The 19,255-nt window shown below is 41.4% G+C and overlaps 1 protein-coding gene across 2 annotated transcripts in view; it reads right to left on the minus strand.

The window, feature by feature from the left end:
* NPNT (nephronectin) overlaps positions 1-19,255 on the minus strand; it is a 55,379-nt gene that overhangs the window by 10,708 nt on the left and 25,416 nt on the right. For both annotated transcript variants that reach the window (XM_055797525.1, XM_055797527.1), the window contains 5 exons: positions 17,842-17,961; positions 16,928-17,047; positions 11,660-11,794; positions 10,330-10,452; positions 8,098-8,424 (listed from right to left, as the gene is read on the minus strand). In XM_055797525.1, the coding sequence (XP_055653500.1) occupies positions 8,098-8,424; positions 10,330-10,452; positions 11,660-11,794; positions 16,928-17,047; positions 17,842-17,961 (825 nt within the window). The remainder of the gene's footprint in view (positions 1-8,097; positions 8,425-10,329; positions 10,453-11,659; positions 11,795-16,927; positions 17,048-17,841; positions 17,962-19,255) is intronic.

The raw sequence follows: 19,255 nt of genomic DNA on the forward strand, positions 1-19,255 counted from the left end.
TTTTCCAATCCTTTCTAGATTTTGGGTTACACCTATTTGCAGTCTAGGTTATTAATGCTCAAACAGCTTCAATGACTTTAGGTTGCCTTGCGTAGTAAAGGCCAGCTCATTTTTAAGGACAGATTGTTTCTAATAATATTTTTGCTGCTTTGTTTAATCAGGTTTTTTTGCTTACCTGGTTAGAATTTTTAGATTTAACATGAAAGGAACATTACAAATGTGCACAGTCCACACCACCTAGGCCAATAATCACCCTGCAGTACATTTACACACAAATACTATATTCAATTATATGAAGAAAAAAAAACCCATATCTGTTTACCTCAGGCAGTAAAAAATCGAAACAGGAATGCTCTAAAACCATCGTTCACCCTTAATCCCTCCCAACCGTACACTGCTGTCTTTCCTAAGAGCTCTATGAATAGGTAGGCGGGTCAGTTGAACAAGCGCGTCCTACAGCTACAGTCACACCTGCACAGGGATGCTGATGGCGGTATAAGCTGCTCTGATGTGTAACATCATGCACGTTCTTACACTGCTCTGACTGCGTTGCAGTCATGGACAAGCACAAGCAATAGCTTACAGAGCAGATGTGTGTGCGAGCCGTCTGCGTGTGCCTAGGGCACCGCCACCGTGGTACACACAGCAGCTATCGGCACTGTTTAAATTCAGCTGCAGTGGGTTTGCTCAGGGATGTTAAAAACTGGCAATTCAATTTCCTGGGCTTACTGTGGCCAGCCCCCCGGGACAGCAATTTTTGCAGGAGTATTTACTTACAAAGCCTGCTAAACTAACAGCATCCTGTAAGTGAGTTACTGTCGTTTCTGGCAGGACAGTGCTTTGGCTGCAATTTCACCTCAGATAAGCCCTCACAGTAGTTTCGCTCTGCAGGCTGCTGCTCCCCACGGAAAGCAGCACTCCCCATGCATGAGACACGTCTGTGCGGGACCCCCAGGGATATCACCTTGCCTTTCCTCTTCTCGGAGCGTGCTAAGGAAAAAAGACAGTTTCCTATGCTGTAAAGAACAAGCCAGCGACTCACTTCAAAACTGCTGAGTGCAGCATCCATGTGTACTACAGCTGCATCTGGAATGGACATGCAGCCTGTTCCTGAAGTGTCTTTACATCTGCCACATCCGCATGGCACAGGGATGGAAAGAGGCCAGCCCACGGGAGCAGATGGAAATGCAAGCTGCACTCTCCCTGAGCTGCTGGGGGACTCCAGCCTGCAAAACCTGAGTGCCACGAGCCTCTGGCACCCACCTGCAACAGGATGCCTGCATCATCTTCTTAGCTAGGTTGACACTGAATTTAACACTCTCACCTGTATCTTCCTGTTCTTCCCCCATGCCGTAAGTTTTTCACAGGGACCATAGGCTCAGACCACAGAGAGGTAGTTACAGGGCTCTAAGTGAACACTGTGGCAGAGCACATTGAGGAAACCCGCTGCCGTGCTCTAAGGTTTGTATGATGCTCGGGGTCACAGTCTCAAGGTATGTACTTGCCCTGTAGATCCCCTTCCCAGTCCCCCATAGCTCTTGTTTATGGAAAATGCTGCAGGAAATATTAGGAATTTATTTTCCAAACTACTTTGGTTTATTTCCTAAAACGCCATTTCTAATGCACTATTTTATACAAACCTGGGTTACATCTGTGCGCACATACAAACATTCTCCAAATTAAAGTTGATATATTTGCCTATAATTAAAGCTTGACAAAACCAATATTTCTTCAGATCTTTTCTCTAAAGTCCTCTCCGAACACTGTTGTTATGAACTTTAAACCAGTCACTTCAGTGCTCAGACCTAATTAAAAGAATGTGCACTCGATACGAAACAAGAGTTACCACAAGAGATGCAGGACTTCAAATATGATCCATCTGTACACTTCTTTTCACTGTGACTACTAATATGTTGAGTGGTGATGGTGGGAGGAAGTATTTGGCACAATTATTTTCTGCAAGCTTTCCAAGCCGTTTCTGTGTACTTTATATAGCATATCAGTGCGCTTTTCACTTAACTTCAATGGTTTGATAAAGCTTGTTAAATATAAACTTGGCTTCTTTTTCTTGGAGAATTTTATAAGCTCTGCGTGAGCCAGTACATCAATAATGCCATATTCTCAAAGTTCATGAGCTGAGTTCTTCACAGATGCATGGATGTTGGGAGGAGTATTTAGTAACTGTATAAGACTGTTTTCTTTTCAGCTTTTTAAGCCTTTGGGAAAACCATAGGACTTTTTTTCATGTACTTGCTAACTGCTGAGCTTGGGAGTATAAGAGAAGGAGTGTACATATGTCAGCTTATTTGTAATTACAGAATAATCACTGTTTTGGTGTTACAAAACCAAAACAAAACGGAGTGCAGCTTCATGTTGTTAGTAATTCTTATTACTATTAATAATGCACTGTTCTGCCTTACAACAAACACTGCGCTCTTATGCAATGCCATTCCACACGATCGTCATGACCAAGCTTCCCGTTTGTTAAAAACAAAACAACAAAGGAGACAGATTTTTTGACTGAATAGTTACGATTGGAAGTTGTTGAATTCCACTTCCAAAAAACACCCAGAAATTATGGGGTCTCACGCAGAACTAGTAGAAAATAGCTAAAAGGAAGGGTAGCCCTGAGGCCAGTTGGACTTAGTAAATAAGAATATGCTGTGTTTTTGATATATGCTGGGCTAAAAAGGAGGGGCAACAGAGAGGTGACACTTTAGCCTTTTATCTGGATACCTGGAGTGTCCAGGATACGCTGCCTAAAACTCCACAGGCTCAAATTCTACAGTGTGATGTATTTCAGGAAGGGCCTTCATGGACTGTCCCACCCTCTACAGTACCACATGCATAAGAGGGAAGAGATGGTGCTTGCATGTGACCACTCCGAGTCCAGTCTTGCATTTCTCGGGCAGTTACAAGGCTCATTAACTTTAACCTAAATCAAACATCTTATTATATACCTTTCCAGAAGATTTTCTGAAAAGTAACCTGCCTGCTCTTCTATGAGCAGCTATGCCGGAGATGCAGAATGCCAACTGAGTTTCACGGAAATAAGTAGTCTACAGAAGTTTGCATATCAAATCTGGGGATAAAAATAGCTGGAACACTGTTGGAGGGTGTGATTTCTAAGACTCCTAGATCTTATGATGTAGCTCCAGAGTACAAACAGGAACAACGTGCCTGTCTTAAATACTTCAGTATTAAGACAAACACATTTTAATAGGTGCCAGAACACTGAAGACAAACGAAATGCTATTGTAAAATGATGCTACTCTAATGATACCAAGGAGTAGCAAAACCCACATTCTTTGCTTTTAGCGTTTCCCCTTTTTCAACAGCTTCAAGGAACACATAACTGCATTGACTGCACTAAGGAACTTCAGTCACTGAAAGGGGGAGAAGAAAGAACCAAGTTTTACTACAATCTTTAAATTTTTTAATAACCATTCTGAGAAAAGTCTCCCAATTCCAATCTTTTGAGCTTACTAAGGGCTAAGAAGGAAAACTGCTGAACTATCTTTTAATACAGATAAGGGGTTTTGTTCCTGCTTTCTGGTATCTAGTATTATGCTTTGTCTTTCAGTTTATGCTTTTAATGCTTATCACTCCGATCCTGATGGCAGCAGAAAATCAGAGTTTTATTAAGTTCATTCTGTTTGTTAAAGACTTGATCCACCTGGGTAACCAGAAAAGATTCCTCTGTACTTCACTGTAGTCTGTATCAGTCCTGAAATAGTTAAATATTAAGCCATCGCTGCATTCCTCCCCCATTGCCATTCCCCCCATATCCATATCAGGAGAAGATTATCCCTGGTGCCAGATTCCACTGTCTGCATCTGACTAAGTGGTTCAAAGGCCAAGTGCAGGAATTCAATTTTTAAAAGATACTAATTTTTTTTGTTCTCTGAAAAAGCAGCTCCCCTAGGTCACTGCAGGCATTTTTAGAAAAGGGGTAAAGCATCTAAAGAAAAGCAACAACTTAATACCTTTTAAAAAAAACTGCAAAGGCATTTAAATAACATTATCAGCATTGTTATCATTTGTGTTCCTTGTCACCACTGAACAGACCAATTTCACTGGTCCTCAGCTGATTTCAAGCTGAGCAGCACATTTAAGAGTGCTCTGAAGTGAAAACTTAGGACAGATTTACTCAGCGTTTGGGACGGCAGGTCAGATAACTGTGAAGGGAGAAAATAGCGAGCAACAAGTCACCAAGGGTAAGCTCAGGAAAATATTAAATAACAAAAATCTGGGAGATGCTTACAGAAAACAAGTACACTTGCTCAGGTGTGTTTCCTCTCCTGATATGGACCAATCCTAGACCACCAGTATGTTTGCAGGATTTGTCCTAATGCACTAGCACATCTGTCAGCAGCCGCCCCTTTGCTGTGGATTGCCTAAAAGATTTATAGCCTAACACCTATTCAGGAAGGGTAATAAGCAAAGCAGTGTTTACTTGTTGTGCTGCTTTCTGGAAATCTGGCTAAGGCTTCAGAGCCTAAGGGGGGGGGGGGGGGGGGGGGCGTGAAAGGAAAGAAAAAGTGCATGCATCACAAGATAAGCTAGTTTTAAAACTCAGCTTTCAATTTTGACATCTTCAGCAGGTGCTAAGGACTGGAACATCACAACTGCCAGTGTTTGCTGGCTGTCTCTTATAGTGCTCTCTCTGCTGGGTTTTGGCTATCCTTGTATATAAAACACTACCTCTCCTGTGACTCTTCAAGATACAACAGCCCATGGCAACACAGGAGGAAGCAGCCATCTAAGACGGCACTTAACTCTTCTGAAGACTTTACAAAACTGAAGTTAAGTCCTGCTTCATGATCTGAGTGGATCTAGCATCAGTTTCCTTCTCTGTTTTCCAAGACAATGAGTGTTAGAACTGAATTGTTGCCTGCATTCTTCCGTGGGAAACAAATAAAGGCGGCAAGCCAGACTTTCTCTTCTCTTTCCAGGCAGGCTTATGGGGACCACAGTGCATATTCTTTTTTTAGAACTAGCTTCTTTGCCGCCTCAGCTGGAGAAGCAGATGTTGTGAGAAAATGAACTTAAAGAGGGTCAGTATAAGCCAAACAAAATCAGCTCATATCCACAAGCCAGGAACACTGAAAAGATGTCTGACACAGGTGAAATTAAAACAGCAACAGTTTTAAAGAAGCTGAAGGAAGTATCTGAAAAAGCTCCTACCCTGAGGAAATAGAGAGGCAAGTGAAAAACCCATAATCATTTCTGGAGGTAGGGAGGGTCTGGCACATCCACATGGCAGATAAGCAGCATGTCAGAGATTAGCTAAATGTTACTAGTTATTTCTGTTTCAAATTCTGTATTGTCTTTGACATCACGGTTGTTTACATTGTGTCTGGCTATGAGGAATGCTTTTCGAGAGGCCCTGGCTTATGCTCGGTGGAAGCACTGCCATCCTGAGCTTGCAGTGCCTCACACAGAGCATCTGCACCCTAACAGAGTCAGGCACTGCTGTCCCAGGTGCCGGGAGCAGGAACCTGAAGCTTAACCCACCCAGCAAACGCCATCGGTAAGCTAACGTGAAAAGCATTTGAATCAATGCACTTTACCTCGCATTTGCCACTGGCCCAGATCATGCACAGTCAGATCTCCAGCCTAACTAACGCCCAGGAACTCAGCACCTGCCAACAGTGCTTCCATGTTGCTGAATCATGTGTGTGAACCCTTGTGTGATGACTTTTGGGGATGCAGGAGTCTCTCTGTACTGTCCTTAGAAGGGCAGCACTCAGAGCAGGCAAGGACAGGCTGAGTTACGCCCATCCCACTGCAGTAATGCATGTGGCTGTAACTTTTCTAACAGCTTTTCTAGATGTCCCACATGAGGAAATTTAACTTCTCCTTCCCCATAAACTCCTACAGTAACAGGTTTCAATAGGTGAAGTGACACCTTACTCTACAATCAATGCTTTCCTTGACAAGGTAGCACATTCTTCTGGAACAGAACTGTTTTGCACCCAACTGTAGGTTTCAAATCCTGAACTTATGCTTTTGTGCACGCACTCCATGAATGCCTCTGGACAGAGAGAAGGTGGGACGGGACACCAGTGACCACTACCTAGATGATACTTTCAAAGTGGCCAGAAGAAAAAAGGGGTGGGCGGTGGGTGGGGGAGCAGGGGAAGAGTGGAAAGGAGAGAAAGAGAGAGGAGAAAAGACACCAGTTTCATTAAGGAACACACTACTAGCATCATGCGAATTCCTATCATTAGAGCACAAGTGGAATATGCCTTCAGTCACAGGTATGTCACAAACATATGTATATTAAATATTACTTTAGCAAGGGATAGAATAGTATGGGATTAAAGACACATATCTCTTGACTTGATCTGAGGAGCTATTTGGCCCTGTATTACCGACTGAAGCCAGTAACAGCTGCTGCTACTGCTTGACCTGTTGAAATCCTGCTGCGCTGTGCACTGAAGCCTTTGAAGCTATGTACGTGTATCACAAACCTCAAAGGGTGGCGGCTGACTTAGATAGTTGATAAACACTTTGCAAAGATCTTTCTTCCTGTGTTTTCTCTATGTACCATAATGTAAGCTTACAGTCAGAAAATAAACTGCTTTTACCTTCCTACTCTCCAAACCCCTATATCTGAAGCATATGCACTTAAAGCATTAGCTTCAAAATCTAGCCTCTAGGGACAATACAGAAAGACTAATCATAAACAGTAAGCATTATATAGAGGATTGTTATGACTTCATGAAAATAGCTGAAAACTATCCCTCTGCTTTAGAATTCCAAAGAACACTTGCAACACGAGACACCTGGGAAGCGCAACACTAGAGTCTAGAATAATTTCCACAGATCTCTATTTTTAACTATTGGTTCCCATTCTGTTAAGTTTGGGAGTCTTTACTATATTGCTTTTTAGAATTGTACATAATTTTTTTAATATTTTTAACTGAATATAGACTGTTTATAAAATAACCTTGAAGAAGCCAAAAGCACAGTCCTCTGAGCAGTACGAGGATTTACCTTCCCAAATTCTAAGTCAGCTTTACTCTCCATTTTAGATTTCTCAACCGTCCACAACAGATAAAACGTCAACAGGGAAAACAAACCATTTTTTTACAAGGAACAAAATATTTCACTGTGTAATGACCTAAGAGCAGACAGCCCAGGAACTTAGCACACACGTGCCAAAGCAACCAGAAAAAAAACCTACCACATTGCTTGTATGCCTGCTCTGAAACAGCGAACTTTTCCCCCTACTACATTGCTTCAGCAGCTTCATCGTACAACAAGCTGAAGGAGATGGGCTGATCAAACACACCCTCCCCATCTCTAAAATTAGCAGAACTAAAGATGAAATTGAGTGTTGAGTATTTTGTGGCAGATATGCATAACTCTGCATGTGCTAGTAATGTCTTCTGTGGTACGTACTAAAGCTGGCGTAGAAATGGTGCTGTAGATTCCAGAGAAGCTCTTAAAGTGGCATGTGTTCATGCTTTGAGAATCTTTACTATCTTCGGCTTTTCCTGTATCCATTTTCATAGATGCCATCCATAATATTAGCCTCTATGTTATTTTTATGCAATTTTCCCATTGCTAAGTCATAAACATCCAAGACTATTTGAACACATACAATATAGGTGATGTAACAGTCTTTAGGTAATCAGACATAATCCTATTTCTTATAATTCTTAAAGCTATGGAAATACACTAAGAGTGACTCTCAACTCCCTGAATGTGAATCTGTTGACCATTTATGAGTTATGTTGCATTTCAATACTTTTCAATAAAATGACTTTCATTTCTCCAAAACTTCCATCTGAAAGTGTCATTAGGTTAAGCACTTAGACAGCACGATGTACACACAAATAATTTCAGGAAGAAAAAAAGCAAAAATTTTTGGTTGATTTGATTCAGAACTTCCTCCCCACATTTTTGTTAGGTAATAAAATCAATTATTTCCGATTATTTGTGCAGCTTTACCACATGACCATTTTCAGTTTCATGTCTTTGCTCTCATTGATAAAGTGTTCTAAAAACCCAAACAGTTCAGCACATGCATTCTCCTCACTGCATCTACAATTACTGATAAACGAAAGGATATATAGAATCACTTACTGAACACATCTCCTCGGGGTTTCTGAGGATCTAGGTGGATCCTGTTGTCATCTGTAATTCCTTGGGAAGATGTAGTTTTAATGGGAACATGTGGAGGCTCTTCAGTTGTTGTCAAAGGAGTTCTTTGTGGTGGTAGTGTAGGTCTTAGTGTCGTAGGCTGAGGTGGTGTTGGAGGTGGAGGCCTCATCACTGGCTTCGTTACTGACCTTGTTGTCACTGGCACATACCTAGTGGTTGGCTTTAGTGTCAGTCGAGTTGTTGGCCGGGGTGTAGTACGAGTCGTTGGCCCGGGTGTAGGTTGAGTTGTTGGCCTGATCACTGGCCTTTCTGTAACAATAGCAGGTACATATGGTGGTCTAAGGGGTTGCCTTGTGCCTCCAGCATCAGGAATCCTGTTGGTTATAGCACTGCCTCCCTTAGGGAGCGTGCTGTTGCCCTTGAATATATCATAGGGACCAAGTGGTTCAATCATAACATTAGGAATAACCACAAAGGAAATCAAAACAGGACCAAAATGGACATCAGTCTCTTGCTCCAGAAACTTAACAACACATTTAATTATGACACAGAGTCTTTGCTGAAATAATTTCTCTTCTTCTGAATGTTTCCACTAATTAGAAACATAATTTATCATCAGCACTACTGAATTATCACATCCCTTTATATAGCACTTCTCATTACAACAGTTTAGAGATGATACAGAAGGACTGAAGGCCAAGAGACTTCCATCCCCACCTCCTCCCAAGCATCAACTCTCTTTCAGAGTTGGCAGAATTTAACCAAAAAGCACTGTCAGCGAAAAGGCATGGACAGGAAGAGTGTGTTAAGCAACCCTATAAACTAGACAGTTTGTACTCGGGAGCAGAGGTGAGTTTAGTAAGACTCCCAACCATTTTGGTCATGGACGGGCACATACCTTCGGCTTAAGAATGTTATCTTTCAGATCTCTCCACTTCTAAGCTTTTCTCCTTGTCAATAGGCATTAATCATTTTACAGCAACTGAATCAAAGCCAATAGTCTTCACTTAGATCTTCACCTTTACTAAACACCAGCAAACTAAGTAAACATCATTTTTTCTGCCTCCACAAAAAGGTGGACTGAGCACCACCTACACCACAGTAACAGTGCCTGCAGTACCATCTCCTCCAATATTTCATAAAGAACAAACTTTAGTTTGGTTTTACAAGGGGAGTTTCTGCAGACATGAAACACAGGAACATCTGTTTTGTTATTTATAATTTTCTATTTATTAATAAGCCTTTTCTATCTCACTGGAGATCTTAAAAGCCCCAATAAGAACTCTAGTCATATATTTTGTGTACAAGTGTTTCAAGTATAACACACAGTTAACATGAAGAACTACTGTCTGTTAAACAACTAATTGTTTGATGATAGCAGCTAAAAAGGTTTTCTCTCTGGCCACCTGTTTATTCCTATTCCTTGCATACCTTGCATTTTTTACATTATGGTGTATTAAAATACAAAATGCACCTTAGGACTATGTGCCAGTAACACACATGAGTGTCCACACATGATTGCAAGCACTCAGGTTGTGAACGATCACCTTCGCCAGATCACATTACCACGACAGCTACAGCCAAAGGCAACAAGCCCACAATGGTACTGCTCTTTAGAGACCAGTGAGTCACCAAAGACCAGAACCCACGTATGAACACAGGGTCCTCAACAAGGTTCAGATGTCAGAGCTGCCCAGTCCTGAGGGATGTCAAATGTGGGGGAGCTCCAATGGCCTACTCTGTACCAAGGGGGATGGCTGCTTCTCCCAAGAGAAAGGTGTGGGAGGGAATTCTCCAACAGGGAATGCTTCCAGAGAAATCCTCCCTCTCGGCTCTGCTTACGTCTGGGGAGCAGTAGGGAGCGACAGGGTGAGCTGCTGAAATGGACCAGCTGCACCGTGTACATAATAAGAGGGTATGAGTAATATGCACTGTTTGACCAGACCTTCCCTGGTTACTCAGTTGTTCTCATCCTGAAGCAATCTCTAGAATCAGGCTGTGAATAGGGAAAATTTCTTCCCAATTATGAAAATGTCTCAGGGAAAGGTATTTTTACCAAGGCATGCTAGGACTCAGAAAACTCTGACTACGCTCCTTGGCCACTTATTAAGTATTAAAAATAGTTAAGGGAAACTGAGCCTGATAGGGCTGTATCTCAAATTTTATAACACTGGACACATTCAGAATTCCTTTTTCAAAAGGAGCATTACATACGTATGCAGTTTGTTCCGTTGTCTCTGTACCCTTCTTTACACTTGCATTTGTAAGATCCTGGTGTATTGTAACATCGTGAAAAACTACCACATTGATGGTGGCCAAGGGAACATTCATCTATATCTGCAACAGAAAGTTAAGTGAAAAGATCATTTACACCAAAGAAACTTGACTTTCCGCTTATCCATGCAAAACCACAAACAGTAGTATGGTCATTAGGAAAATACTATTAATTTTGAAAAATTGAATAAAATGGAATTGCCAGTGGGAAAAGGAAGATACACAGTCACAAATCAATGTGGCGATACAAACATTAGGGTAAAAGGGAGTATTGTGCAACTCTGCTATTGCTTAGCTTATACCTTAGCATTAGCTTCAAAGATGTGGGTAGATTGCAGTTGAGATCATGAAGATCACAATTTTAATAACCACTTCTTAAAGGTGACATGATAAAAGAAAAACCAAGTGTAGAATATGCATGTTCTTAATCACACAGATATTAAAATGTTTTTTCATAAAATGCTTCCTCTATTATACATCCATATAGATGTTTCTATATCAAGTAGAAACAGCTTGAAACATCTTACATGACATTTAAATGTCTGTTAGTGATGCAAGCAAAAATCTCCAAATTCCAGTGCTCTGCATAAAGATTTTTCACCACAAAACCCCCATACTTAAACATAAAGCAATGCCTCATTATCTCCACATGATCCTTTTTTCAGTGAATGGATCATAACCAGTTGAGCCTCTGGGAAACTAAGAGAGTGGGACCTGGGAACATCTTTGTTGAAGGGCATACACCAGCTGCATTCCAGTCCCATGTACACACAGATTACTTCCTAACCCCTGCCTTTTCCTCACCCATCTTCAGGGGAAGGAAAGCTGGGCAACTTGAGTTGGAAGGAGCCGGAGTGTGCTCTAGCCACATTTTCTTATCTTGGATCTTGGTGCATGCTATGGAGCACACCTGCGTTACAGCTCGGACACAGCCCAGGCTCACATGCTGCTCCAAACCTGCCACTGCCGGCGCACAGTGAAACCTGTGGGGACAAAGGCTTTGGAAAGGAATTCCTGGGGTCATCAGCTCTGCTCTCCTACTAGCTTACACAGGAGAAGCAGTTACAGGAATGGGGGCCAAATATATACTCTTTATTTTCATGGTCTGTTTCTATAATCCACCCTTCCCTAAAATACAGATGCAATGCAACCTAAAATAGCCTTCCTCAACATTTCAGCCATAATAAGTTAATGTTACTCTTTAAACAATTAATTTCAGTTTAGAATATGCAGCTCTATTACATGCACAAAAGAAATAAGTTATTATTACCATGGCATTGGTATTTGCCTCTCATGTACATTAAATCAAAGCCTTTATGACACCTGCAAATGTAGCTTCCAAAAGTATTGACGCAGTGCCTAAATTCTGGACAGATAACTCTCCCAGTAGCACATTCATCAATATCTGTGGAAACAAAGGAACTGTATTACTCTTAATCACAGTTAAAATACAATCTATGCTATCTAAATTATTAAACTGGTCTCACATAATGAAAAACAAAAGAAGCATAAACAAATTATTTTTTAGAAAGTCCTTTAGGCTACAAGCTGGTCAGCCAGCAGTAATACCCGAGCACTTCTGGCTGTGCCATCTCAGTTTAGCTCTTGGTCACATGGCCAAGTTTTTATGCCTCCTGTGCCAGAAGCCTTTACAAATCCTGTGAGTGACAAGAGAAGCACCGGCATAACAAACATTGCTACTCAATTTGGAATGCTTGCTCTATGCCCTTACCATCCTGGTACCCTTCCCCTTGGAGCAAAGATGCTCTCTGATTCCCCACAGAACACACAACAGCTTCTTCAGGGACTTAGAACACCTATCCCTTAAAATTGTAATGGTATTCATCTGAAGAAAGGCTATTTTGTGATATTTGTATAACTTCCTTTTGTCCCATTAACTCTTGCCTGGTTATAAACGCGCCACCTGGACTTACAGGCAAGGAATAATAATAAAAACTACCCCAGTAATGCTTTTTCTGAAACGTGCCTGAAACAGTGTTCCTGTAGCACAGGTCATACGTGCGTATTTGAAGTACATCACCCTGCAGCAGGAAGGGGGTGGGTTTTTTTTAAATCTCAGGTGTCCCTAATCCATAACCTGCCCATTGAGCCTATCAGGTAACCTTCCCCTGTTCAGAACTTGCTCTAAACAAAGAGAGTTCAAGCTAATGCCAAGGGCGCGGTATTTCTGGGTCTCCTACCACTTAGTTACTACAGGCCCAATGCTTTATGAGTATCTGCTCTTTGCAGTCTCTTACCCTGCACAGTGCCTGCACTGCTCTTTCACAGAGAAGCTGGTCATGGGACTGACCTTAAAAAAATCTCTGAGGTGCTAAGACACACGGCTCCCATTTGCCCTGCCAGGGGCTCCCAGCAGGACCTGAAGCAGTGCTTCAGCAAGCAACATCCAGGCAAGGACAGAGGAGTGACAGGTGATGCTCAGTAGATGTCTGATGCCCCTCATCTCCCAGAAGCTCCAGTTCTTCATGCTGTCTAACAAGCCAGACAGGGGCCCAAGGAGCAGCTGATGCTCGCCCAGCACTGCTTTCACTGACTGGGAAACTCTCAGATGAGGTCAGGCTAATACACAGAAGCTGCTTGTGCTGCCGCTCATTTTGTAGCCCTTGGACAGTGAGCTGAAGCCTGCCAAGTGCTTGAACCCTAACTCTTCACTGAAATAGAGACCTGCCACGCACAGCTGCCTCTGATGCATGCCACTCCTGATGATTGTTCGTTATCTACAGGGCACAGTTCAAGCCTTTGCTCTGGAGCTCTATCAGGCTCTTGATCTATGGGAAAGTAAGATTTTGCTCTCCACACAATTCTTTTCCCAAAAGGAGCACTTCAGCTGCAGGTGTCAAGAGTGCAAAACAAAGGCGAGTGATTGATGCCCTGCTGCTTGTGAACGAGGCCTGAACAAGGCAGAGAGAAGCCCAAGTCTCCTGCACTGCACAGAAAAAAAACATTACCACAAAACTTCTGGTTAGTTAGGGCAGCTACCTGAGGCAGGGCAGACATAGCCTCAAATTCTCCAAGCTGTGTTTCCCAAAAGAAGTGACCCCAAGCCATGAATTAATGGCTAGATAGGCTTGCCCAGCAGCTTCTGCTGGCACTGTCCCACTCTGCATGAAGAATTACTGAGGACAGCAAGGGTTCGGTCCCTGAGCTCCCACACCCCTGGCCTGCTCTGACATAGCAGCTCTCCTTCACTCTCCATTGAGAGCACTTCTGCAAAGCTGTGGTAAAGGCCTGAATGAGAAAGAAAACAAAGCCAGTACAGGGCACCTCTCCACATGCCTGAATCTCCCTATAAACCTGCCTCTTGATTTGAATGTATTATTAAAATTTTAGGCTTTGAGTATGTTATTCACAGTCTTAAAAAAAATCTACCGTGTTCCTTACCCTCATTTAATTTACAAGCCGCAATTTTCTAGCTTCATTAAAATATTATTTCAAGGCTGCAAATTTCAGACCACTGATTTCTGTTAAATTAGTTGGGGTTCTTTGTTGGTTTGTTGGATTTTTTTATCTTTAAACCACAACTTCTAAAAGCAATTCAGTAAGAAAAAGATTAGCCACTGAATATACTTCATCATGGCATGGATTACGTTCTTTAAAACCTAATGTAGCTTGTCCCGCCTTTTTATTCTGTACATACTCATGTTTTTACAAATTCCCATAAGGCAAGAACTATGTTAGATGATGAGAGCACTGTAGCAGTGTTGTTTAATTTTCTAGGCAGCTATATGTCCTAAAGATACAGAACTTAACTGCTAATCACTACACTGTTGAAACTAACATAAAAACAATGAAAAAATGTAACAGTCTACCACTTGCATTTAATATGAGAGGTGGGTGGATGCTCATTAGTAGTGGGAAAACCACTTTTCGATCATCAGCTAGAACGTGGTATGCAAGTGCTTACATTACTTTCCTGCAGTTCTCAAACAGAACAGTGACTGTAGCTTATTTCAAGTGTATGGACCTGTGCCAGTTCACACCTGGGCCCAAAACGTGTAAGGCTGTTTCCCTTTGCCTGCTGCAACATGCTGTGGCTCATACCCACTTCCTATGAAAACCAGCGCATGAAGGTGTGATTTGTAGTCCGATCTCAGCGTGCACTGCCCTAGAGGTGCACAGCCAGACTTAGCGCCAGGGAGCTGCTCCAAAGGCAATACCACAGACAGCACCTGAGGTAGACGCTCAGCATCCATCAGAGAAGCAGAATTACAAAGTCTTGCTTCTTTCTTGCTGTGAATATGACCATGTTACCAACTCAAGCACTAAACAACTATGCAATTGACCTAAATAATATGATTTTTAAGTTTTTTAAGTTCACAAGGCCATATTTTCAAGTTTCTATACACAAACAAAACAACAAGAAAAAACTTATTTTACAGTGAAAATAATTATTTTCAGTCCTCAAATAATTTCAAACCTTCCAAAGCTGAAATGTGTATACCACTAATTTTGTTAAATGAAAAACTGGCAACACTGATTGATTTATTGATTCAAGAGTCATTAATCAATTAATTAGTCAGTTAATCTATATTTTCACTGAATACGTTGCCAAATTCTTTTTCAATTTGTTATTTAGTTTATGTGATTTACCTTCATAGCCAAATTGTTTGGTGGCTCTTTACTGATTGAAAGGAACATTTTAACAAGAGAATGATCAGCACGGGTTAAATTAAGAATAGAATAATGCCTAGAGAAATTTCCACCTATGCTAAAAATAAGCATTACACTCCCAGCTGTCTTTCAAACTCTCCTCAAACAAGGATTTCATGAGCTGCAGCCAATGCATGCTTCAATTTTCTTACCGTTATCTACACTTCTACTTGTAATGCAGCAATACCCAGACCCTGGCTAGAGATGACAACCTCCCCAACAGTGATGGGCCTGTACACACAAGAGGGAAAAGCACTGTCCTAGTCCCAAAAAGCTTCAATTCCTGGAGGTATTTACTACAACTCAAACTCGATAGGGAAGTAACACAAAAAAGTATGCGTGTCACAATCACTTTTTACCAAAAAAAGGGGAGTAGATCATGTTACGACCCATGAAGAACAGACATCTCTTGCTGTGACTACTTCCTCTGTATTGTACAAGGCCGCTCTGAAAATTTTGTGGAAAATTTTAAAAGTTATGAGATCAGTCCGAATGATGCACACCCAACTGAAATGTGGGTGCACAGTTCTTCACCTTTCTGGAGGAAAAAAAATGTTTTTTGAAAACTACAGTGAAGAACTGAAAAAGTTTCATATAACTGGATTGAATGGTAGTCTTCAACACTAAAAGTGCACTTCGTTTATTTCAAAGTATGAAGTTTGCCTGAATATAAAGATGCACACTAGGAGAATCCTGGAAGTATTTTTCTAGCAAATTTCTCTACTTGGCATGATTTCCTAGAATTTGTACTTGAAATCACTCAGCTCACTATGGCATGGCACAAGTCTCTTCCAAAGATCTGTCTGCCATGATGTCCACAGCATGATTAATCACAATTCAATCCCTTCAGCACATGACAATGGTGGGGTTTTCCCTCCTGTTCTTCCCATTCTTTTGCGTATACAGACCTGCCAATCATTCACTTCAGAAAGCCTCTGATAATTGAGCCTGCTCCTCACATCAGAAAATCTAGAATCTGTCCCTTGTTCCTTCAACAAACTCTTGGTCAGCACAGGTCAGCCACCTGGACACCACCTCCCCTGTGGACAGCCATGATACCCAAAAATGGGTAATTATGGCATCCACATTCTGTTACATTCTTTCAGGGAAAGTGTTGTAACTGGTTATGGAACTGTACCACTGCACAGAATATAAATAATAAAATCACTGGATCACCTTATCTACTCCAGATGTATAGTTAATGGCTAATGAAATCACATATCACACTTCAGAGGATAGTGGAGTGTGGCACAATAGTCTGATTAACCATAGGCACCTTTTCCATTTCAGGAACGTGGGAACAAAGCATTTCACTTTTATACAGTCTGAATTCCTGAATTTATTTTAACCTGGAGTTTTCACAGTATGGAAGAACAACAGTAGCTTCAATCCCATTAATACTGGGAACATGCACCTCCCTTCATCTTGTCCCAGCATATTCTCAATGATTTGCACCAATTACCGCTCTACCCACTGAGCCTAGGCATCACTTTGTTGCATACCATGGAGAACTGATCTCCCCATTCCCTTTTTTATGCAGGCAGGTATTTTGGAGTCTCTGTCAGCAATAGTTTAAAACGAGCCAGTAACAGCAGTGGTGAGTGGTAAGGGCTAAGGGCTTGGATACCAAGCAGTCTGTGAGGGCTTTAAGCAGTCAATGAAACTTTCAGAGCTGGAGGAAAACCCTGGCGATCTCTGACACAGACCACGTGAGAGCACCTCAGCAACATGTTCTCATTAGTAACGTCTTTAAACTGCATGTATGATGCATTCTAAATACATCTGACAAATTCTCTAGAATGGTGTTCAGAGTAAGGACAAAAACATTTTGGAGAAAAAGAAATTAAATCTACATTTGATCACCTACCTATGCAAGTCCTGCCATCAGGCCCTAGCTGCAGTCCTGGAGAAGGACAGCGGCAGCGTACTTCCCCTTTCAGTACATCACAGCCATACTGACAGTTTGCCATCAAGCATGAAAGGGCATCTAGGGAAAAATAATTGAACAGATTTAGATAAGGACTCTGATCAGTACCAGAAAATGACTGAAAACTTGGGAGAATTAAGACATCATGTAATTACAATAGAAGTGGAAAAATAACCATTCAGGCTCTAAAGAGCAAATGCATATGCAGTAAATTTTTACTTTCCACAAACTGCACCTCTAAGGAAACAAAAACCCCCGAAAACTGCCGTAATTGTAGCAAGCTGGAAGTTAGTCCCCATGAGAAATACAAAGCCCAGTATGTACCATAAACCCTCCTGGACAGTACTGCCATTTTAAAATAGGAGCATCTCTAATTAAAGGTAATTTCTCTTCTCTCTGTCCAGACACTCAAAATATCCACTTTTATGGGAGCAAGTAGGAACGTGATCTCCAGAGAGATGACAGTACAATTTTATACCAGTCAAACAACCAACATCTGCAGCTTTTAAGATTTTACATTCATAAGGACATAATGCAGCAGAACTGCAGGTGTCTTGATGCAATGAAAACTGCAAGCACTTCTCCTTGAAGGCCAATTAACAGTGATTTACAACACCGAAGAATGCTTCTGGGGAAACTTGTAATAAAACTAATAAAATAAAAATATTTGCTCCTGTTCTGTTCAGCCTCATTTCATTATTTAAAAAGCAGCTCATCTTGTGCAACTGCCTAATTTCCAACAAGATTAATATTTTACTTGGGGACTCATCATAATTTCATAAAAGTCTCCCAGGGAAACTCAAGCAGGGACCTTCAGGAGCTTGAAAAAAAGCAAGCAACAAGCCTTGCCGTACTTGAGCACGTTCCATCTGGCATAAGCATGTAGCCATTCAGACAGTAGCACTTGTAGCTGCCGTAGGTATTCATGCACCGGTGTTTGCATGGCCGTGGCTTTAGTCCACACTCATTTAGATCTGAAATGAAAGGTACAAGGAAAGGGAGTGGGAAAAGAAAACATACAAAGTGTGTGTGGCAAAACTACTAGTTCAAGTTCCTGGAGAAAGAAGGAAAAATATGGCAATTAGCTTTTTATATGCAGTTCAGCTGAAAGCAAGTGTCCAGAACACCCTGCATGAAGCACTGTTCACCCCTCCTGCCAAGTGGCTTATTTTCTTCAGTTTCACAGACATCCTTTCAGAAATTACAATCTTAGCACTAGATTAAGTGACAACAAAAGTTTCATTAGGGAATGCACAAGCTTAGGCTGCCCACATCTTGCCGCTATTCATGTCGATGCCATGTCCAGGACCAGCCAGAACTCTGGAGGAAGAGGAGGGAAAAAGCAAATGTCACTGCTGCAATCACTACCAGTGATTCCGATAGTGATTCAGTGATCCACTATCATGCTTCAAGATTAGTCGCAGAGGAAGGTGGGAAAGCTGATGCCAATCTATTTTAAACAAGCTCACAGAGAAAAAGTATTCCTTACCATCTAGAAAATACTGGGGGAAAATGTATCTGACAACAGTGATATTTTTCAAGGACTATCCATGAAGGCTAGTATTTCAAATTTACAATTAGAATTAAAAATTAAGACAGAATTCATGACAAACTGAAAATAGCCAGCCTACAATTTTCATATTAGTAGACAAGGCTTCTAACAAGAAATACAGATTGAGTGAGGACTTCCTTCAGAATTGTCTTCCAAGAACATGTGCTGGTTTTATCTGAGTAAACCGAAATAATTTGTTATTTAGTTATTTGTGTACTGATGAGTAAAGATGACAATATAGCTGAAAATAATAAATCCATTCACAAATCCAGCCAGCAAGTACTTAAACAACCCAATTACTGACCCTCTTCTCTAATATTGCACAACACCGTCCGCAGGTCTGTTACAGTAAGAGTCACTGTTATTTCCAGGAACTTCTCGAACAGCCATCTCCACTGTTAAGTGCATCCATCGAGTGTCACTCCCTAACCCATGTACAGAAAAGTAAGCCTTGGGCTCATACTGTGCGGCAGACACACACACAGTAGGCACTTTATAAAATGCCAGCTGAGAAGGCAACACGTGCTATCTATGGACTAGATATGAAGGCTTGGAGTTAAGACATTAAAACAGAAAGACAAATATACCTCTGGTTGGAATGAAGTCAGTAATTCATCGATCACTTTACAGACTAAAGTAGCAACCTCAACAAGGACTATGTTGTAAACGCAGTGAAAGTTCACTGTGGAGATGAAGTCAGAGAAAACATTGCTTTT

Source organism: Falco peregrinus, chromosome 2 (genome assembly GCF_023634155.1).
Source record: "Falco peregrinus isolate bFalPer1 chromosome 2, bFalPer1.pri, whole genome shotgun sequence".
In the NCBI taxonomy this organism is placed as follows: Eukaryota; Metazoa; Chordata; class Aves; order Falconiformes; family Falconidae; genus Falco; species Falco peregrinus.